Below are 23,953 nucleotides of genomic sequence, written 5' to 3'. Positions count from 1 at the left end.
TAGTGGTATAAAATTTTCACTGAGTATAGTCATTTATTATATACATCAGTGAAAACTATTCCTTAAAAATATTTTTAACATAGGTGGTTAACTATATGGTAAAGAAAGTAGATTGACCATGTGTGGATATAACAAAACATATGTATTTAAATATATATTGTATATATTTATAAATATATAAAATATTTTAAATATATTTAAATATAAATATAAATATTTAAATATATTTTGTTCATCTTAAATAAAATATGCTTTGTTTATATTTTATTTAAATAAAAGCACCAAAAAGTGGTTTATATGGTTTAAAAATGTTTAAACCAAATGTATTTTCATTTGAACTCAGTAATGTGGTAAGTCCTATATTAAATGTTATCTTAGAGAAAGTGCTAGTAAATAGTTTCCCTTTAAAGCATTTATCCTTTTATTATTGTGATATTAATGTACCACCCCTGGATATTTCTGTGAAATGAGTTTACATTTTCATTTCATGAGCACTTAGCCAATAAAGACTTAATTTCCAAAAGTGTGAAAGCAAATTCTAGTAAAATCATATAGCAAAAGCCGGTATTTTTAAAATTTTTTTATTATGTTGATTTATCTTTGCAGCAATTCCTAGTTGTTTTTATAGTTACTGATTTATTATTTCAGTATCAGAACTGTTACTACCATCAGTCTGTTTCTTTGTATACTTTACAATTGTATCTGGTATTGCGGTTTTATTTTCATTATTGAGGAAGAAGAGTATAAAGTACCTAGGAGAATAATTTACCTAGGACTGAATATTACTCATATAGTTTGGATTGTTTTTGCTGCTGCTGTCTTGTTTGCTTTTAAAGTATGCTTTAAGTTGGAAATACTTTTAAGAATTTATATAAAAGTGATTCTACCCAATTGAGATTTTATATTTATAAACCCTCAGTGCTATCCCTGATGTCTCTAAACTTTGTGTTTGGAAGAGGATTTGCAATATTTGACAGTCGTTTCACTGTCTTAGTACTTTTATACAGTTCTTATCTGGATTAACAACATATTGAGCACAAATAATGCAATTCTGTCTTGAAGGATGTACTTGAGAATTAGGATAGATTATCAGCAAAGTGTTCCTCCCAAATTATCAAATAAGCTACGTAATATGGAAAACTTGTATTATGCTAATTTGGGGTCAATGCAAATAAGATATAAAACTGTAAATGACATTCCTCCTGCCTCTCCCAACAGATGGTGGCGCTAGTAATTTTGGACTGAATTTCTTGACCTTCATCATCCTTTTCAACAATCTCATTCCTATCAGCTTGTTGGTTACATTAGAAGTTGTCAAATTTACCCAGGCATACTTCATAAATTGGGTAAATATGAATTATGATTGTTATCACCCTACCAAATAATTTTGTCCTTAGGATGTTTTGATATCTCAGGAGAAAAAAGGTTTTAATTATATCTACCGTTTCTTGACCACAGTATCAAATTTTTGAACCTAATTTGTTGCAAAGTTCCTCATCTCAGAATCACACAAGTTTACAGGCCAGACATTGTAGGGAACATGGGTCTCTAGTTCAGGAAACCTATGGTGGTCATGGGAGGTGCAGAACCATGAGTTTGGAGTTAAGTATCTGAATTATGGTTCTAGTATTATAAATTACTAGGTGTCTCAACTTTCTCAACTTACTTTGAAACTTATTTTCTTGAACACAATCATAGGGATAATATGCCTTACCTACATCTTAAGTGGTTTTATGGACTAAGGAATCTCTTGACATAGCAAAGAGCTTTGAAAATAATCAAGCACTATACAAATAATTCTTACTGATAACAACCAGATTATCATGTTATGTTATTTTCTACACTGTAAACAATTTTAGCTTCACTCGAATTTTTCTTCATAATTTTTCTCTGGAATATTGTTAAATATTAGAAAAATGTTGGACATCTATTTTCTAAATGTTTTTAAATGTCTTAGTTTTATTTTTATCAAAGTTAAAATTAATGAATTTATATAAATTAAATCTGTGGGCCTAATCTGCCAAAAAATTTAATTTTTCTTTTATTTTGAGAAACTTTGTGTTATTTTTGATGTTTCTTTCTTTTTCAATCATTGTAAAGTCTTTCAATATGAACAATATTAGGATTTTTTAAAATATAACTGATACTTTTGTAACTGTTCATTATCTTCTTGTGGCGAATTATCTACCTAAACTGTCAATCTCTTAATTCATTGGTAAGAAATCAGTGTAATTTAGAAATCTAAAATGAGCTGCAGGTGCAGCTTACTTCATGCAGGAGATATATGGCTGAAAAATTATGTAATAGGATATGTACAAATATCAGTAAGACTTATTGAAGTTTCTTAGAGCAATAATAGGGTAATTCATTGTGAGGATCACATAAGTAAGCTAGATAATCACTTTATTGTTTTGATTTTCAAAAATAATATCTTTCAAAGAATTATATAATTTTAGTATTGGATGAACCCAGCAGGCTTGTGCTTTCAACCACCTTTCTAATGTACAGAGATTTTATAACATCTGACAGATAGAACACTGACTTTCCAGCCTTCTTTTACAAAGCAACTTTCTTATGTGAAAATGAGATTATAACTGTCTTCCTTTGATTCTGGTTCTTCCCAATGGATCTATTTTTTTGTTTATTATTATTATTATTACACTTTAAGTTTTAGGGTGCATGTGCACAATGTGCAGGTTAGTTACATATGTATACATGTGCCATGCTGGTGTGCTGCACCCATTAACTCGTCATTTAGCATTAGGTATATCTCCCAAAGGACTATAAATCATGCTGCTATAAAGACACATGCACACCTATGTTTATTGCAGCACTATTCACAATAGCAAAGACTTGGAACCAACCCAATGGATCTATTATGAAAATGCTTAATCTTGTTTCTGAATGATAGTGTTGCAAAATATCTGAACTCAGCTATCATGCCAGTTCTATCCTATCTTTTCCTTTCTAATTAAACATTCCCCGTCGTTTTCTGTTGTCCTTCAGTTCATGTGATTTCCAGATTAATCGCTATTCTGATCACTTTCTCTTCTGAACAAAGGCCCAGTTGGTTAATATCTCTCTTAAAACATGGCACATAATACTCAATAGCCTATTTCAGAAGTGATGTTGATCAGTTCAGAACACAGACATGGGAGAGATGGGCTTTGAATTTTGGCCTTTTCATTTGACATGAAAATTTGTGAACTACAACCCTGATTTGTTAATAAAATAGTCTACTATAGAAAATGTTAATTTTGTAGGATAATATAGTCAAGTCTCATAAGTACAAAAACTATGCTTTTTTTTTTGAGACGGAGTCTCGCTCTGTTGCCCGGGCTGGAGTGCAGTGGCGCAATCTAGGCTCACCGCAAGCTCTGCCACCCAGGTTCACGCCATTCTCCTGCCTCAGCCTCCTCAGTAGCTGGGACTACAGGCGCCCGCCACCATGCCCGGCTGATTTTTTTGTATTTTTTTTTAGTAGAGACGGGGTTTCACCGTGTTAGCCAGGATGGTCTCAATCTCCTGACCTCGTGATCTGCCCATCTCAGCCTCCCAAAGTGCTGGGATTACAGGCATGACATTTTTATCTTTTGAGAAGTGGATTTTGTTTTTCTTTCTTGGCCCAGAAAATACAACCAGATAGAATCTCTTGGGTACTTTTTCCAGGGGTTGAAGACCTAATTATTTGAGCAGTGTTTAGTTGCTGAGTTCTAGCTCACATTACTAAATACTTGCCTTGTGTCAGACACAGTAGGAAGCACTTGTGTGGTATCTTTTAATCCTTATAATAGGTCATTTATATAGAAAATAGTGGAATGATAGTAAACCTAGATTGCATGATTCATAGACAGGCTCTAACTACCATACTGTTCTGCCCTTACTGTGGAATATAATAGTCTACATTGAATACTTTTCAGAAAAATTGAATTAAATGGTATAGGAATAACAAGAAATTAGTGCTTACATATAGTTCATCAAACAGTGACTTATTGAAGTATGAATATACTAATTGTTTTCTTTTAAAGTTTCACCCAATTCCTTATTACCAGTTGTATTCAATGATTTACTTAATTTTATTAAAGGATCTTGACATGCACTATGAACCCACAGACACTGCTGCTATGGCTCGAACATCTAATCTGAATGAGGAACTTGGCCAGGTAAACTCAATTTATTATTGATTATGTGTTGAATTAAAAAGTTAGATTTGGTATGGTATCTGCCATATATGATAACTGCAAATGAATGGACAGCTTTTAATTTTCCACTATTTGAATAATATATTTGTTAGTGCATGATGAACAATTCTCATTTTTAGTAAGTCAGTTTTTAAAAACACTGTCTCAAGGAGATTTTGCTCTCAAGGTAAAGCACTCCAAGAGCTTAGAGATGTCCCTCGGTATATAGTCAAGCTAGTATGCAACATATTGGCTATTTTCAAGTTATAAACGTAGTTTTAGAATTGTTCATACCTTTCAACCGGGAAGGGAGGAAGAGTTCACCAACAAAGCTAGGTGAGTCTAGTCAATAGGAATGTTAGATTTATAATTCATACTATATTCACATATGTATATATTTGTAATCCATTGACATATTCTAGGTTTTTCTTTTTTTGTATTGTTGCCATATTCCAACTTATGCTTTACAAATAGCATCTAGTCCAGAATTATTCTTATTTCTTACCAATTCAGATGTTGCATGAAGTTAATTGCGCAAGCCATTACAAATTCTACAATTGCTTGTTGCACTGAGAAATGCTGATAGCTGTTTCAGTGCTCTGTAAATGTTAAGTAGTGGTAGTGGCACTTTCTAGTGGAAATTCAGACCATACTAAGGCATATGTCTATATAATTTAGTTTTCTAGTATGGTGATAGTATTTAATATTCATATGTGAAAAGATTCATTTGTAAAATACTTTTTAAAAAGCTGAATATATTCCTTGATAAATGGGCAGAAAATAGTCCCTTAGTAATATTCATTGTGCCCCTGCAATGTTAATAAAAAGCATGAGGGGTTTCTCTATAAAAGACTGGCATAAAGACTTTCGAAATATTAATGAGAAATTTTAAACTTTTTTAGGTTAAATACATATTTTCTGACAAAACTGGTACTCTGACATGCAATGTAATGCAGTTTAAGAAGTGCACCATAGCAGGAGTTGCTTATGGGTGAGTTTTTTCCTTTAATTAGGATATGAAATACCTGTTTAATTAGTGCTAACAGTTTGGTACATTTGGGAGGTCTTATTAGGGGAGGGTGTGGGGTTGTTTGGTTTTTTTAGTCTAAAAAGCAGCTGTTATAATTTTAGGACACATGTATATTTCGCGTTTCTAGTTTGGCATTGTTTTCATTTGGGATGACATGAGGTGGGTGCTCTGCCCAATGGTATTTTCAGTGTTTAGTGTTGCTGAAAGTCTCTCTCTTGCCCTGGTAATAAGGAACAAATATATTTCGTTTTACACTACTATAAACTAGAGTACAGCTTGGATCTGGTAAGGACAGATAATCAGGCCTGGAGCAGTTTTCAAGTTAAAATAGTGACAGTTATCCCTTTTGATACTTTTTTTTTCTTCTTTCATCTCTCCTTTTTGCAGTCATAGAGCAATCTAAAATTCTGATGACGGAAAGGAGGTAGAGACGTGAAACTCTTGAATCTGGAGGATAATTAATATCATCAGAAACTTTTATCAGGCTGTTAATTTCTTTAGAATTGCTTGTTGAGCACCCATTTAATTTATTTCTTCCTTCCAGGTATGCTTACAAGCTGTTCCATAGCCTTCTCTTTAAAATATTTTATAGAGTAATGTGAGAAAATTAATTTCTACATTTCCTAAAAAAGACATCAAAAGGTTAAACACTCTCCTGGCTGGTTGACATTGGCCTATTGTCAAACTTGCCAATTATCCTTATCTACCTAGAAGTGAGACTAGTAAATATCAGCCTCCTACTCATACAAGCATGGACACTTGCTTCTAGGTTTTCTGGCTTGCACCCACTCTTCCCCACTCACTCTAAGCAGTAAGCCAGTGACAAAGAGTGTTACATTTTGAAAATGCCTTAGTTAAAATTATAAATAAGTAAACATTTCATGAAAAATCCCAAAAGTATATGGTTATTCCTAGATATCCTTGTTCTTTGCGTTACGAGAGCATGACTAAAAATGACTTTAAACTATATGTATAAACGAGGTTAAAAAGACAGTTGAGTGGCTTTTTCACACTGTAAAGACAGGCTGTTGATTTAAGAAGCATACTTACTGTTTCCTGGGCTGGATGCTGTTTTTCATCTTTCTTCTTTATCTGAAGATGTCCTAATTTCCTTAGATGAAAGAGGCTCACCTGGCTCCTCCACCCTCCTCCCAACAAATTGCTACTGGAGCAGGAGAGTTGCAGCCACACTTTTTGACATCTTGTACTTATATATTCTACCCACAATCATCCCAGAGGAGAAGAGGAAAGCCTATTGCAATTCTAGAGTTGTCAGATTTATGATGATTTTTTTTACCCAAATTCTGTATTCATTCATAACTAGTATTTCCACAATGACCTGTTTAATAATTGGCATTGTTTTTTACTTTGTGTGATTTTATAATTCAATAAGCAGGTTCATCAAATTAGTAATTATTGATTGTGAAATTATCAGAACAGAAAGCTAAAATCAGATCTAGCCTCTGTTTTCTTCTGCATTTTATCAGTTTTTTTCTTATTCTTGGAAGAGGTCCTTAAATACTCCTAGGCAGTAGTTCTAAAGAGCAGTGCCCGTCTGTGTCTGTTGACAGTGTCATCATTAACAACTGTTATAGGGTGGGTCTGAGCTCAGTTTTGTCATCATTGAGATTAAATTGCCAGTGAAGTGAATTTCTTCTTGAGGAAATAATATTTCTTAATCCTGAGATACAGTCAAAAGCCATGAGTTCTGGCTTTGTCTAGAATTTACCATGTAATCCTAGAAAATCTATTTTCAGATATTCCCTACTCTTTAAGATGTGGATAGTGAGACCAAACCATTTCTAAGGTCCTTTTCCAGATATGAAATCTAACATAATGTTTAGAAATAAACAGAAGTTTGTTTGCAAATTTTAACTGTATAAGCCAAAATCTGTTTCCTTTTTAGTTATGGTATCATATTTTCAAGGATACCAGAAGCCATGTAGAGTAAAGCTAGTTAAACTGCTTCCAGTGATCATGTTTGTGTATGTGCTTTTAGGCATCCTTAACCTTGAGTTTTTATCAGTGTTCCCTCCCAAACACATCTTGGTGGATTATTGGATTGTTAGCATCGTAGAGAGTTGTTGATGTCTGAAAGTTTTGGAGAAACCATGACTTCTGACTTGACCACATGTTTACAGAAGGGAAAATAACACTGTTAATTACAGCCAGTCTCCATGGTTAGATGTGAAGGGGTGAGAGAGAGTAATTACTGTCGAGCACTTTTCTGTGTAGATTTCCTCTGGGCACTCTTGGATTATGGTAATCTAGATGGGGGAAATGACCTGGCTTTGCTATCCTATTTTCCCCAGAGCAGCATTTAACAATTGCTTAATATGAGAACTATTATGTATGAGCACTTCTAACCACAGTGGAAGAAAGCAAGGTGTTTATCCCCCCAGGGAGGTGGTAAAACCAGAGAGTAACACAAAATTTCATATCCTGACAAAAGCCTTTGGGGTTACAAGTGCAAAGCTGATTTTGCCTCAGTGTTGCCAAAACATCAGGTACAGCTCAGTTTCACCCCAGATAAGGTTCAAGTGAGTTCTGTTGTGTCTTATCAGAATAAGGCTTGAGGTTTCCTGTTAGTATAATTCTTAGGTAGTTCTGTGTATTCCATATGTTTGTAAGAAAATTATAGTTAACACTTAGTGCATCAGAATTTAATTTTAATAAATTTTCTTTCATTTACCTGAACCTTTGCCCCAAATTGGATTCATGGTGGGCAATAAAATAAAAAAGATTTGTGCATAGTTGCCAATGATGATTATCTTGTAGAAATCAACTTTTAGTTAGGAATGCACCATAAAATTATTAGATTATTTCATTAAATCTTTTTATGGGACAATTACAGTAAAATGTAAGTGAATTGTGATATCATTTGTAAATTTAACTTATGACAAACCAGACATTTTGCTGTAAACATTAGTTATTAAAGTATCATTTCAGCTAATTGCTTCCTGTAGGGAATAAGTCAGTTTTATAATAGTTACTTGAATACCCAGAATAGGTAAGCAGTTTCTCTGTTCAGTGGCTACAAATCTCAGTAGAGTAAAGATTCTGGGATACAGTCTTAAGTGCCGTCTTTGTAAAAAAAAAAAAAAAAAAAAAAAAAAAAAAAAAATTTAGACCTTTTAGAATAAGTTGGATGAGGCTTAACAAGATACAGTCTATAAAAAGAAATTCTGTTAAGCAAACTAAATAACGCTTTTTTGTGTGGACAAGGCATTTAATTCGTATTAAAAACATCATTTGCATTTTCCCTTTAAATGAAAAATAAGTTTTTAAAAGCAATCTTTATATATGAATATACTATGTGAATAACTTTACTTGACAATATTTGGTTTAGCTATATATTTGCTGGAAGGATCGGCTACTTCTTTAACCCCAAGAAGAGATTCACCACGAGAAATTTCACGATTATCATAATACTATCCCCCAAAATCTTGTTACAACCATGTTTATCTTACTGCTCACCATGACTTGTGATAAATTCTTGTCAGCCCCATTCATTTATTTATCTGCGTATCTCAAGTGTTGATGTATGTGACACTTTGATAGATAATAGAGGTAAAAAAGGCAAAAGTTCACATGATTTCCTCCTGCCTAAAGTGTATAGTCTAATTGGCGGTTAGTGGATGCTAATTAAGTAATCGTACAGACAAATATAAAGTCCTAACACAGTATAGAGGTCTATGTGAGGCTATGATGGGTGGTTTGATCTAAACAGGGAAGGCAAGGAAATACGCCCTAAGAAAGTGATTCTGAAGTTGAAATCTAAGAATGAATTTGATTAAGTGAAGAACTTACCAGGTAGATACTATAGCACTGGCACATACAAAGGCAAAAAGCTAGATACCATGTAGACACCAGAGCTTCTGGAGCAGCAATCACAGGGAAACTTGCATATAGGATCAGTGGCAGGTATGCAGGCCACCTACTGCTCATCGGGCTCTAGGTAGTGCTCAGCATTCTTCCAGGGCTGCACCAGAGTTGGGGAGAGGGTCTCTGACACTTGAGCTCTGGAGCTTTTAAGCTGCATGACTTGGGAAACTTTATACCCTCTCCTGGTATGAGATCGGGGCTAGTGCAGCTTGGCAGGACCATGCACAGTGTTGCTTGGGTAGTACCAGGCCCTTTCCTGGCACAGTCCATGGGCTAGGGTCCAAGTCTTGAGGTTGATCAGAAGTGATTGCTTTAAACATGGAGTTGCAGCCAGTTTCCACAGAGCTTTGCAGCATGCCAACTCCTTTTCTTGGAGTCCAGCCCACAAAGGGCTTGATTAGCCCTGCTTAAGCAGGCACAAAAGCCCTTTGGTAGGAGAGAGAATAGTGAGTTAAAAGGGACCACCTCCATTGTGATTGGAGTGATATAGTGGATACTGCGCTGGAAGCAAATTAATGTTTTGGTAGTGGAAGAGGTGCTTTGGAATGATGAATTCCCTGCCTCGGCTGGGTTGATGAAAGATTGAACTTTTAGGGAGTGTAAGGATCCCATGAGTTTTTAACAAAGTTTATTGTATATTTGTCAAAAATAACAGTGACTTTTCATTTGTACTGAACTCTGCATTTTAAAACTCCATGTCTAATAAATTTACAGAAAAAGTATCAAATGATTATATTATGAAAGAAATGGGAAATAAGAAAATCTGGTCTGTCATGTATTATGGGCCCCTTCCAATTGAATACATGACTGGCTGAAATGAAATACATCTATCAGACTTTCCTAGTGTTCAGATGAGCGAATGGATGAAATTAAAGAAGATATTGATGAATATGTTTTCTGTTTGAGATGGAGTGTTTTAATGAGTGAATTATAGTTTAAGTGAAAATTTTTGAATATCATTTAAACTCTTAAACTAAGGTTCCATTTAACTATAGAAATGCAGGTAACTTTTACTTTAATGTACCTGTTGAAGTAACCATCATCTCACGGTAGCCAAAGTTACTTCTAAAATGTATTTGACAAATTTTATTAGTGTGATAATTTGTTTCAAGATATTAGCATGTTTGTTATCTTAAAACACTTTATTCTGATTATGTAACACATATGATTAATTTTCCATTAGCTTTAGCATTTCAACTGCTAAGTAAGTTGAAATCCTACTGAATTATGAATTTTGTGGATAAAATCAGTAAATGTTGTGGTGAAGAGGCAAATTGGCTATACAGTTACAGGATAACTTTGTGAACCTGCTTAGCTACCATGAATCATTATATTCTATTTACTGTACTAACTGCCATTCTTTCAGATTCAACTAAAAGTTCATTTTGTTAACTTTTCAGTGATCCATCTTTTTATACTTCCCTTCTTCGTGGTTTTATGTTTCCAGCCTTTCTGTGATTATTTTTCCTCTCTTTCTGCCTCTCTTCTTGCTTTCTGAAGCCATGTCCCTGAACCTGAGGATTATGGCTGCTCTCCTGATGAATGGTAAGCTCTATGGAACTTTCCGCCTCATTGATCCCTGTAAAAGGTTTGCATTTTATTGTTTTGTAAGACACATTTCACTCTCTTCTATATAAATATATGTATATATAAATAAAATATTGCTGAGCAGTTAGGGTAACAGTGCTGTAAAGTAGATATTTCTTGAAATCTATTGAATATTCCTGATTTTTGATGGAGAAACATGTAGTTTATAGGTTAGGTTTGCCAGTTTTACATTATTTATCTATAATAAAGTCTAATGATCAATTCCAGAGTGTGGGCTTTGGACTACCTCAAGTTTCAGCTACAGCTCCTGAAGCCATCTGAGGTTTTTCTAGCTCAGTACTGCCACCTTCTGCCACTACTTATGTACTTTACAGAGCTACCAAAAGAGGCTACTGAAACATACCCAAGCAGTGGAAATTTCCTTCTGTTTCTTACGATTATTCTAGTAAGTCTGTGTGAGTGGTGAACATTTTTAAAATCTGCACCAAATGTTAGAAAACTATGCTACCAAGCACTAGAATTAACTTTAGTATATTTAATTTTGGCATCATTAAAGACAGCATTTTATGGGTTTAATTTCACTACTTTATGAGTTTTTTGTTGGTTTTACCTTAAAATTCCTCCCCTTTGTGAATTTATATTTTGTTCTTGGATAGTGCAGATTTATTTTGATATTTCTATAATTCATCATGAGTTGGTGGGCAAATGAAATTTCAGGAAGTATGTTCCTTTAATGTTGGTAACTTTAGAAAACATTGAGAATTTATAGGTAGTTACATTTTTATTTCCATATTACTCATGTATTTGGTGACGAAGCCACATTTTCAATATACTTTGAAGTCGAATAACATCATTTAAATATTTTTCAACAGAGAATTTATTTCAGTGAAGTGAAGATTTGGTAAAAATTTTCAGTAAATCTCACAACACCTAGGGTTAATGACAGGCAGCTGTTGGGTTCTTGTGACAACTGATGAGACACCACATGCCCATTGCTTGGAGTGTCGTACATTTTGACACCTACACACAAGTAATTTTTAATACTTTTAAATGTACCAAAGCATCTTACTATTAGTGGATAATTCAAGTTTAATATTGTATATATTCCCTCTTATTTAATCCTTTGAGAAGTAGTTAAAATTTTGACTATATCTGCTTTTCTATAACATTAACATAATTCTATTAATTTTAAATATTGTTCATTAGTGTAGAAGTGATATACATATCCTCTAAAATAACTCAGTTATTCCTAACAAGAAATTGCCTTCTCCATATTTTTCTTAATGTTGGAAGGAAATGTTAAAAATTGATATTTGTTTACTCACATCATTCAAAATATTCTACTTTCAATAGAGGTTGTTTCATAACTTTTATTGGTGCTGGAAAGAGAGGAGGTTATTTTATCTAGTTTAGTAAGTTCTTTTTGTAAAACACCCGTTTGGAAAACTTGATATTCTAAACTAGGTAACTCCAAATAAGAAATGTCAGCTTTGTCATAAATTGCTTGTACATTTCCACTTATAGTTACATATAAGCTTAGATAGTAATGATTTTAAAAAATAACAATAGGGAAGGCTTTCACTACCGTTACAGTAAAGTGAGTTGTTTGTTAAGATGGAGTCTCACTCTGTCACCCAGGCTGGAGTGCAGTGGCACAATCTCAGCTCACTGCAACCTCCACCTCCCAAGTTCAAGTGATTCTCCTGCCTCAGCCTCCCGAGTAGCTGGGACTACAGGCATGCACCACCACACCTGGCTAATTTTTGTATTTTTAACAGAGACAGGGTTTTACTATGTGGACCAGGCTAGTCTTAAACTCCTGACCTCAGGTTATCCGCCCGCCTCAGCCTCCCAAAGTACTGGGATTACAGGTGTCAGCCACCATGCCCAGCCTCAAGCTTTATTTTAAATATATACTTGGATTCTCCATCTATAAAATAAATAATTACTTATAGGCCTGCAAAAATGAAAGAACAAATGTTTCCTGAGCTGCTACTGTGTCCAAGGCTATGTGGAGTGATCAAAGATGTGGGCTTTGGATACTAAGCAACCAAGTTCAGATTTTCATTCTGCTGGTGCTGTTGAACAAGTTACTTAACTCTTTGCCTGAATGTCCTCGTCTGGAAGAATGTAGATAATAATAGTAGTTGCATCATCAGGAGGTTTTGAAGGTTAGATGAGCTCTGTTTGTGTAGTGCTTTGGATAGTGTCTGCACATAGTAAGCCCACACTGAGTGTTAGTTCTGGTGCTCTCACTTAATCCTCATGACATATTTGACATGGCCATTTTAAAGTTGGTGAAATTCAGGCAAAGAAGCTAATAAGTAGTTTGCCCTAAATTATAAAAACAAGTAGATGTGAGAGTTGAAGCCTACATCAGCCTGGTTATAAAACAGTACTGGTTACATTACATCCTATGGACTCTAACTTTAAAGAATATCTGCTTTTTAGATCACAAGATATCCTTCAAATTTCAGTCATTTTACCTTGATATTTCTCTTTTTCATTTAATATTTTTCAGCCTAGAATTTATTTCAGTAAATTTCTTGTGGTGTTAGGCAAGAGCAGATTAAGCAGGAAAAATTTAACAAGTTTGTGTAAAGTTAGCATAAGGGCATACAACTTTGCACAACTTTGAACATTTGCCCAACCTCATCCACTTGGTTTCACATTGCCAATGAAACCAAGATCAAAAGTGTGATCCCAGTTGAATCCTGTGCTCCAGGCATCTGACTGCATCTTCATGCTGATCTTCAGGAGTAAAGAGTCTAGATGACTCTATAAATCCAAAATCTGAAAGGGCATTCCAATATGGCTGTTCGGCAGCTTCAGTTTCATGTAAAGTTCATTGAATTCCATGTATAAAACCCATGAGCTTATATGTATTTTACTGCCCTACTTGAACCAGTATTCACAAAAATGCCAAATTAAAAAAACATAATTACCTCTTAGATATATGTAGATTACATATTTACATTTAGTTGAGTTTGAAGGCAAACCTGTAATGTATTAAGTCTTTCCACATATTCTGTTAACATTAAAGATAATCAGATGATGGTTATAGCTCTACTCACTTAGGTATATTAATATAAATAGTTTATCGAGATAAAACTATTTCCCAACCAGTAGCTACCTACTGCAAATTAACCTGGTTTTCTCATCATTGCCAAGAACCATCAGCTAGCATATAACCTCACAGATTAATTCCTTTTTATTAAAAATCTACTTCTCTAGATTGATAGTATCAATACTTTGGATTGAAGGGGAGAATCTATTTATTCTTAACATCAATGTAGCCCTAAGATATGCTCATTTTCTAAAACTATATATTTCTATAATTATTTTTTATCATTTTCTGTCTTCTGTTGTGGAGAATTTTAAGCATGAACAAAAGCAGACAGATGTACTGATCCACCTGCTTCAATAATATGCACTTAAGACCAGTTCATTTATGCCTTTCCCCCACTATCATTTTGAAGTAAATCCAAAATAACATATTATTTGTTTTTTCTCAACTGTTTAATATAGTTTCACATTATTCTTGTTAATAATTGTTTAAGTAAATGCTAGTGAGGGTGATTCCCCAGAAGGATCACCTTAAAGTGTTCTGTGCTTAGTCATTTCACTGGGGTTTTTAGTATTATCACAGTATCAGTGGAGAGTACTACACTGTATTTTCTATCCTCTGGTCTTTATTTATTTTCTCATTTCATTCTGGTCTATAATTATGTATAAAGTGAGTGGTATTCATTTATTCTGCTGCAAAAGCTAGGCTCACTAAAACATTCTTCCAGGTATGACTGTATAACAAAGAGATCTAACACATCCAAATTAATGTTAGTCTTCAAAGCAGTCACCTTGGCAGGTAGTTTATTTGTTCCAGTAAGGCAGCCATTTCACAGAATGTTTTTGAAATTCCTCTTTTGTAATTGCCTTTAGAAATACGTTGAGTCACATAGTGTATTAGTCTGTTTTCAAGCTACTGATAAAGACATACCCAAGACTGGACAATTTACAAAAGAAAGAGGTTTAATTGAACTTACAGTTCCATGTGGCTGGGGAAGCCTCACAATCACGGCAGAAGGCAAGGAGGAGTAAGTCATGTGTTACGTGGATGGCAGCACGCAAAGAGAGAGCTTGTGCAGGAAAACTTCTCCTTATAACAACCATAAGATCTCGTGAGACTTAATTCACTGTCATGAGAACAGCACAGGAAAGACCTGTCCCCATGATTCAATTACCTCCCACCAGGTCCCACCCATAAACACGTGGGAATTCAAGATGAGATTTGGGTGGGGACACAGCCAAACCATATCATTCCACCCCAGCCCCTCCCAAATCTTATGTCCTCATATTTCAAAACCAATCATGCCTTCCTAACAATCCCCCAAAGTCTTAACTCATTTCAGCATTAACTGAGAAGTCCACAGTCCAAAGTCTCATCCGAGACAAGGCAAGTCCCTTCTGCCTATGAGCCTGTAAAATCAAAAGCAAGTTACTTACTTCCTGGATACAATGGGAGTATAGGGATGGGATAAATACAGCCATTCCAAATGAGAGACATTGGCGAAAACAAAGGGGCCACATGCCCCACGCAAGTCCAAAATCCAGCAGGGCAGTCAAATCTTAAGGGTCCAAAATGATCTCCTTTGACTCCATGTCTCACATCCAGGTCACACTGATGTAAGAGGTGGGTTCCCATTGCCTTGGGCAGCTCCACCTCTGTAGCTCTGCAGGGTACACCCTCCCTCCTGGCTGCTTTCACAGGCTGTCATTGAGTGTCTGCGGCTTTTCCGGGTGCATGGTGCAAGCTGTCAGTGGACCTAGCATTCTGGGGTCTGGAGGATGGTGGCCCTCTGCTCACTGCTCCACTAGGGACTCTGGGCGGAGGGGGAGCTCTGACCCCAAATTTTCCTTCTGTACTGCCCTAGCAAGAGGTTCTCCATGAGGGCCCCACCCCTATAGCAAACTTTTGCCTGGGCATCCAGGCATTTTGATACATCTTCTGAAGTCTAGGCAGAGGTTCCCAAACCTCAATTCTTCCTCCCCCTCCCCCGACAGAGTTCTGCTCTCTTGTCTAGGCTGGAGTGCAGTAGTGCAATGTTGGCTCACTGCAACCTTTTCTTCCTTGGTTCAAGTAATTCTCCTGCCTCAGCCTCCAGAGTAGCTGAGATTACAGGCATGTGCCACCACGCCCAGCTAATTTTAAGTATTTTTAGTAGAGACAGGGTTTCCCCAGTTGGCTGGGCTGGTCTTGAACTCCTGACCTCAGGTGATCCACCTGCCATGGCTTCCCAAAGTGCTAGGATTACAGATATGAGCCACCACGCCTGATGCAAACCTCAATTCTTGATTTCTGTGTACCCACAGGCTCAACACTGCATGAAAGCTGCCAAGACTTGGGGCTTCCACCCTCTGAAGCACTAGCCCAAGCTGTACCTTGGCCCCTTTTAGTTATGGCTGGAGTGGGTGTGACACAGGGCACCAAGTCCTAGACTGCACACAGCATGGAGACCCTGGCCCTGGTCCATGAAAACATTTTCTCCTAGGCCTCTGGACCTGTGATGGGAGGGGCTGCCGTGAAGACCTCTGACATGCCCTGGAGACATTTTTCCCATTATCTTGGGGCTTAATATTCAGTTCCTCCTTACTTATGCAAATTTCTGCAGGCAGCTTCAAATTCTCCTCAGAAAATAGGTTTTTCTTTTCTATCACATTGTCAGGCTGCAAATTTTCTGAACGTTTATGCTCTGCTTCTCTTATAAAACTAAATGCCTTTAACAGCACCCAAGTCACCTATTGAATGCTTTGCTGCTTAGAAATTTCTTCCGCCAGATACCCTAAATCATCTCTCTCAAGTTCAAAGTTCCACAAATCTCTAGGGCAGGGGCAAAATGCTGCCAGTCTCTTTGTTAAACATAACAAGAGTCACCTTTTCTCCAGTTCCCAACAAGTTCCTCGTCTGCATATGAGACTACCTAAGCCTGGACCTTATTGTCCACATCACTATCAGGCTTTAGTCAAAGTCCTTCAAGTCTTTAGGAAATTCCAAACTTTCCCACATTTTCTTGTCTTCTTCTGAGCCCTCCAAACTGTTTCAACCTCTGCCTATTACCCAATTCCAAAGTTGCTTCCACATTTTCGGGTATCTTTTCAGCAGCGCCCCCACTCTACTAGTATCAATTTAATGTATTAGTCTGTTTTCACACTGCTGATAAAGACATACCTGAGACTGCGCAATTTACAGAAGAAAGAGGTTTATTGGACTTACAGTTCCACGTGGCTGGGTAAGCATCACAATCATGGCAGAAAGCAAGAAGGAGCAAGTCATGTCTTACATGGATGCCAGCAGGCAAAGAGAGCTTGTGCAGGAAAACTCCCCCTTGTAATAACCATCAGATCTTGTGAAATGTATTCACTATCACAAGAACAGCACAGGAAAGACCTGACCCCATGGTTCAATTACCTCCTATCAGGTCCCTCCTACAACATGTGGGAATTCAAGATGAGATTTGGGTGAGAACACAGCCAAACAATATCACATAGAAAACCAGTCCTCATTACTTTGGTCAAAAACCAGTATCTAACAAAAATATTATTATTGAATTCAATCACTTGCTCATATTTTTGGACTTTACTCTACTTTGGACTTTACTTTGCGGCCAGTTGTACCATTGAAAAGCAGGAGGTGCAGAACTTTCCCCCAAAACAATGCTTTCTTAGCCAGGTCCTAAGGCCAGAGGTCTCAGGAGCAGCAGCAGCAGCAGCAGTGGGTCCCCCAGGAGAACCTCTAAGGTCACACAGGGTGCCCACTGCAGACAGGCTATAGTGCATGGTGCCTTCTCCCTGACAACCACCTCCACTTCACACCGGCCACAGCAAGGAACTTTGACACCAGCATGGATCTCTGCCTGCCACTGATGGCCATGGCTATCGAACAGGTGGTATTCCATCAGTTCTTTATACCAAGTCCTTTGTGAAGCATTCCACAGAGCATGTGTCAATGGCATGTGTTCACCCGGCCTCCAAAATAGAAGAGACTCCAAGACAAATAGGAGATATCATCAGCGTGTTTCATCACCTCTGACATCTGAGAGAAAGAAGAAACCTGAGCTTCTACTATTGGATCAAAATTATGTTAACTTAAAGAACCAGATTATAAAAAGCAGAAAGATGAGGGCTCTGAGAGCCAGACTTTTGTCACGATACCCACCATTAGATCATCATTATAATACCTTCAGGTGTGACAGTGTTAGTGCAACTGACACCTGGCCCATACCTCATGGAATTGCACAGGAGGGCACAGGAAAGCCTCATGAATGTGTTACCAAACAGGGAGAGAGATGGAGGCAGAGCAGGAGCTAGGAGCAGTTTTTAGGTCCCTATTGAGATCCACTCCTTCCAAGAGGAGGAAGAGCCACAGAGCTCAGCTCCCTGCAGGTCTAAGTCAAAGAGCCAGTGACTTCCTGTTGAGATGAGCTGGTGATGCTCCCTACAGAGGCTCCCTGTGTCCAAGGACTACAAGCCCCCCACAAAAGTCTCACAAGTCTTAGAGACAGACCTCATCCAATTCATGAAGCCACTCATTGGAGTGGGCAGATAATTCTGAAAATACAATAAGAAAAGTTGTAACTACAGAGATCAGTGTCAGGGTGGTTGAGGTTGTGAGTGGGCCATCACTGTGAGTGGGACTACTTTGGGAAGAGCAGACATCAGAGGGTAAGCCAGGGGTCCCAGAGTCACTAGCTGACCTCGGGCCTTTTCCCAGAGGGATGTCTGGAGGGCTGCCTACCTTTGAGCCATTGGCATGTACACCTCAGTGTGAGTGGCCCCACATTACAGCTCTTTCTGGAAAAGGTTATTGACCCTGGACCTTGTGATGAACTTTGAAATGGAATTGAGGAGACCGTAAGTGTTCTTCAGGCCGGCCCGGGGCCCACTGTGCACCTGTCCCAGTGCGGGGCCCACCTGAGCAGCAGCCCTGCACACGCTGGATAAAAAGCAAGTACATTTGTCCCCGTTGGTGTGGCTTGGTGCTAACAAGCTGTCTCTTCACTCCCAAACCAATACTCAATTACATTAGGCCAATATAATGGCTATATTAGCTTGAATTTACATATATATTTTGCAGTGTCTTGCAATATGAGAAAATGATCTTAATAGCCCCATTATCTATCCATGTTATAAATAAACATGTTTAAAACAAGTTAAAGCTACATATGAAAACTCAGAACCTGAATTTTCCACTTAAAACTTGTTAAATGTGAAAAATATTAGGTTGGTGCAAAAGTAATTGTGGTTTTGCAGTTTTTTAGTGGCAAAAATCTCAAATTACTTTCGCACCGATCTAATATTTAGATCTGTGTTGAAAATCAGAGACTTTTCTCTGTGCAACTCTAAGTGCAGGCTACCAGCTCCTAAATAAAGAAGTTCCCTGTATGTGCATGTTATGTAGTTAAACAATTCTGTCTACTCAGGACATTTGGAATGTTAAAGAATTTGTAGTTTGTCATTCTGCTTGCTTAAGTGTTCAAATGTGTACACAACCATGAGTTCCCATTCTAGTGGTATGTCTGAGCTGCCCTCCCTGTTCCTTACTCATTAAAGTGATGAATTTTGTAAAAACAAAACAAAAACCCAAACAGCAAAATGGTGTTATTTTAAAGTTATACTGCCTTTTTCATGTGTGCATGAGTGTAATATGTATATGTGTATAATGTGCATTTAGTGTATAGATAGGGTGTTTATTTCAGATGACTGATGGGTTTTGTACTTGTTTTAAATTTGATTTTTTTAAGTTCACAATGCATTAACATATTAAAAGTTCAAAGAGTGTAAAAGAAAAGGTTTTGATCCCCTCCCTGTCTTAGAACCCTCCATTTCCCCTACCAAAGACAGCCTGTGGGACTAATTTCAAGTGTATCCTTACCGATCTCTTCTATAAATATTCATACATTTATTTTTTCTTTCTTATTTTTACAGAAAGTGAAGCATACTGTACACTGCTTTGCACCAGCTTTTCATTTGACAGTGCATCTTTGAGATTTTTTCATATTCATAAAAAGCTTCCCTTTGTTTGTAAATGCACCACAATACTTTTAAGCAGCACTACTGACGGGCCTTTGTGTTTCCTAAGTCTTTGCTATTAAAACTGGACTGTAGGGGTTGGGTGCAGTAGCTCACGCCTGTAATACCAGCACTTTGGGAGGCCAAGGTGGGTGAATCACCTGAGGTCAGGAGTTCAAGACCAGCCTGGCCAACATGGCAAAACCTTGTCTCTACTAAAAATACAAAAATTAGCCAGGAGTGATGACACATGCCTGTAATACCAGCTACTTGGGAGGCTGAGGCAGGAGAATCGCTTGAACCCAGGAGGTGGAGGTTGCAGTGAGCTGAGATCGTGTCACTGCACTCCAAGTTAGCCAAGATTGTGCCATTGCACTGCAGCCCGGGTGACAGAGTGAGACCCTGTCTCAAAAATCAGAACAAAAAGACAAGTACTGCAACGTATAAATTTGTACGTATAGTATTTTATACCAGTTAAACAATTAATATAAATTCCTAGAACTGGAATTACTGAATCAAAGTATTTTAAATTTTGCCCAATTGCTTTTCTTTTAGAATTTGTACAGTTTATGTTCTCACCAATGATATGTGCTTTACTATTTTCCTACAATTACAACAGCACAAAGTTGTCAAGTTTTATTTTTGCCACAATGATACATTTAAATTTCACCTCTCTCAATATGAGGTAAAGTTGAATGTATATATAAAGCCATTTATATTTCCTTCCTTGTGAATTGGGTGTTTATATCCTTTGCTCATTATTGTACTACATTGTTGATCTTTTTGTAAATTGATTTCTGGTAATTCTTTTTATTCCGTGGAAATTAGCCTTTATAAGTTGGAAATATTTTTTTCCCAGTTTGTCATTTAGCTTTTGACTTTTCTTGCAGAAGTTGGTTGTGTTTTGTTTTAAGAGATGATCTCCCTCTGTCACCCAGGCAGGAGTGCGGTGGTACCATCATAGCTCACTGCAGCCTCAAACTCCAGAGCTCAAGGGATCCTCCCACTTCTGCCTCCCAAGTAGCTGGGATTGCACACCACCAGCTGGTGCATACCACCAGACGTGGCTATTTTTTTAATTTTTTGCAGAGGCAGGTCTTGCTGTGTTGCCCAGGCTGGTTTCAAACTTCTGGCCTCAAGCAGTCTTCCTGCCTCAGCCTCCCGAAAGTGCTGGGATTACAGGTGTGAGCTACTACTGCACCTGGCCTGTTGCCATAGTTTTTACTATGCAGAAATATTTAGATTTATGTAGTCAGATTTATATATTATGTTTTCTGAATTATATATGATACCTAAGCTTTTTCCATTCCTAAGTTTTTGAAAAAAAAAAGTTTCACATATCTTTAGTACATTTATAAAATCATTGATCCATCTGGAGTTTATTTTGATTGACAAGGTGAAAAGTATGGATTCAGCTCTTTTCTTTTCTCTGGTGGCTCTCCTGTTGACATGAATTTTGAATTTAAAAAACAGTCTTAGTACATACTGTCATATGCAAGGACAACTATACTGATTAAGCCATATATTCTTTGAATGTTTTAATTTTTATTGCTGTAGAGATTCTTCATTTTTGTATCATCAGAAAATGAGTAGTTACAATGTATCATAACTTTTAAGTCAGCCTAAAGAAGCTGCAAATTATGACATTGTGGGTTCCCTGCTCTGTTCTCCTTACCTTAACTGTGATACTCCCTGCCTTATTGCTTCTTGCAAAATACCATAATGTCATTGTCTCCTTGGGAGCAAAGTGACACTCAAAAATTGCTAGGCAAAGATGTAACCAAATGTTGATGTTGGCTTGCATTTTTATTTGTGAAAGTTTGACTAACAGTCCTATTATTTTTACTTTTAATGTGATGGTTCTTATTTTTAACTGATATGAGCTTGCAAATTTTATCTGTTTATTTTTACTAAAAGTAAATATTTTGTACAATTTTGGAGAGGAGTGGTGGAAGCTCCATGCCTGAGTTATCCAACCCAGGCTGTCTGATTAGAGGATGAGTTGTTTCTGGTTTTTGTTTCTGGTTTTTTTGTTTTTGTTTCTGTTTTTGTTTTTGAGACGTAGTCTTGCTCTGTTACCCAGGCTGGAGCGGAGTCCAGTGGTGCAGTTTTGGCTCACCACAACCTCCACCTCCCAGGTTCAAGCAATTCTCGTGCCTCAGCCTCCCGAGTAGCTGGGACCACACCCGACTAATTTTTATATTTTTAGTGGAGATGGGGTTTCATCATGTTGGCCAGGCTGATCTCGAACTCCTGACCTCAGGTAATCTGTTCACCTCAGCCTCCCAAAGTTCTGGGATTACAGACATGAGCCACCGTGCCCAGCCTGTTTTGGAGTTTTTTTAATTATCTTGGGAAGGAAGTCACTTTCTAGAAGAAGAGTTCTTTTTTAGCATTATCCCTGACAGAACCTTCATTACTGAATGGAAAATGGGGTTTGTCCATGTAAATATTTCAATTGCATATCCAGAGCTACTCGAATATAAATATGTTTGAAAATTAAGTCAATTATAGTAACTGATTTATAAAATGAAAGAATTATTGGTGAGATTAATAAGGCATATCTTCAGATTTAAACGGCTTTTAGTCTGGAATTCTTTGGAAAGAAAATAGACTTCTTGCAAGATGTTACTGTGAATATTCCTTGACATTTGTTTAACAAGTAGAAAAGTACAGCTACAAACCATTTATGAATATATTTTAATAGGAAAATTTCATAAAGCCCCAAGTAATGAACTCTTTTTAATAAATGGTAATATTTGGAGGATAAATATATGCTATCTTTTTCTCAGATTTTTTTCCTTCCATCTTCAAAATTAGAGAAATAATGATGATGATGATGACATGTTCACTTTGGCCCCCAAGGATATTTTGATCATTCTAAACTACTACCTGCTAATAAAGATGTATTTTCTTAAGATTTGGAGACTTAATAGAGCAAATTACTACATGTAAATATGTGTTCCATTATAAACATTCTAACTTCCTCCTTAAGTTTACTGGAGAAATGTGTTTCATTGAAGATACTATGTATGTTCTCTTCTTTCAAATTCTGTTTTCTTCATTGAGTTTTCCGTCCTGTCAAGCTGCTGCCTTTACAATATGGCAGTCTTGATATCTGACATGTTGACATTGATAATACTCTTTGTAACCTGTAAATGTTGTGATTAAAAGCTTGCTGGATTATAATTGTTTAGTATTGGACACATTTTTTTCCATCAGTGAAATCTGAAATTTTCTTCTGTGCGCTAAAGCTCAAATGTATATATTTTCACTAAATTTTGCAAACTATACCCTTTTCTTTTGACATTCCCACTTGTGTTCCTTGTTTTTCCTTTGAATCTCAGTATTTTTATATTAAATCGTATGGCCATGAGATAAATGATAGCTAGTTTGCAGAGATAATTGACTCCATTTATATCGTATGAAGTACATAATACATTTGCTCATCTGAAGATAGCCACAACACAAAAATTCCATACTTTTATTATTTGTTCTTATATTTACAGAACAAATGTAATATGTTTATAAATATTTGCTCAGATATTAATGATGTTGATATAATCTGTAAATGGTTTATTCATGTTCTTATATTTCATATGGTTTTCATCACTACATATAAAGATTTCTCATGACTCAAATAGAAGAATATTTTGTATAATAGCTTTCATTAATTCTTAGAATCCTAAAAATTGAAAATATTATGGAAGTGGAAGAAATTCAGTTCCAGGTGTTTTAGTAGTTTCAGTTTTATATTTTTACAAATTTCATGTGGCTGCAATATAATTTAACTCTAGAAAAAATGAACTGTAAAATACTATTTTTCATTACACTGCAAACATCTTTCACATTTTAGAATGCTTGAATATATTTTATGATACAATCATGAAATCTGTGATGTCTTATTTAGAAATGCAGGCCAAATTACATTTAATTTATTAAGGGTTTGGAGACATAACACTTTACTCATAAAGTACATTAACAAATAGATCGGTGGGCTGGTATAAATGAACTGGGTTTACTCTATTTTTTACCCCCTTCAGGCAGAACTCACAGTTTGGAGATGAAAAAACATTTAGTGATTCATCATTGCTGGAAAATCTCCAAAATAATCATGTAAGTTACATAAAACCATTATCTTTTTGTTAGTGAATAAAAACTAATGAATGTTTCTCTGAACTATCTTCTATGTTTATATATTTCTCTTTTTTTACTTTCATGATCTTTTATCTATTTATTTATT

The 23,953-nt window shown here is 36.3% G+C and overlaps 1 protein-coding gene across 5 annotated transcripts in view; it reads left to right on the top strand.

Annotated features, from left to right (window-relative positions):
• ATP8A1 (ATPase phospholipid transporting 8A1) overlaps nt 1–23,953 on the top strand; it is a 257,539-nt gene that overhangs the window by 79,269 nt on the left and 154,317 nt on the right. For 3 of the 5 annotated variants that reach the window (XM_054553862.2, XM_054553860.2, XM_054553863.2), the window contains 5 exons: nt 1,219–1,346; nt 4,086–4,163; nt 5,084–5,172; nt 10,597–10,641; nt 23,754–23,826. In XM_054553862.2, coding sequence (XP_054409837.1) covers nt 1,219–1,346; nt 4,086–4,163; nt 5,084–5,172; nt 10,597–10,641; nt 23,754–23,826 — 413 coding nt within the window. The remainder of the gene's footprint in view (nt 1–1,218; nt 1,347–4,085; nt 4,164–5,083; nt 5,173–10,596; nt 10,642–23,753; nt 23,827–23,953) is intronic. The other 2 variants (XM_024246291.3, XM_024246292.3) reach the window with 1 other exon arrangement.

This window comes from Pongo abelii, chromosome 3, assembly GCF_028885655.2.
Source record: "Pongo abelii isolate AG06213 chromosome 3, NHGRI_mPonAbe1-v2.0_pri, whole genome shotgun sequence".
Lineage (NCBI taxonomy): Eukaryota > Metazoa > Chordata > Mammalia > Primates > Hominidae > Pongo > Pongo abelii.
This window is presented reverse-complemented; position numbering and strand designations above follow the sequence as displayed.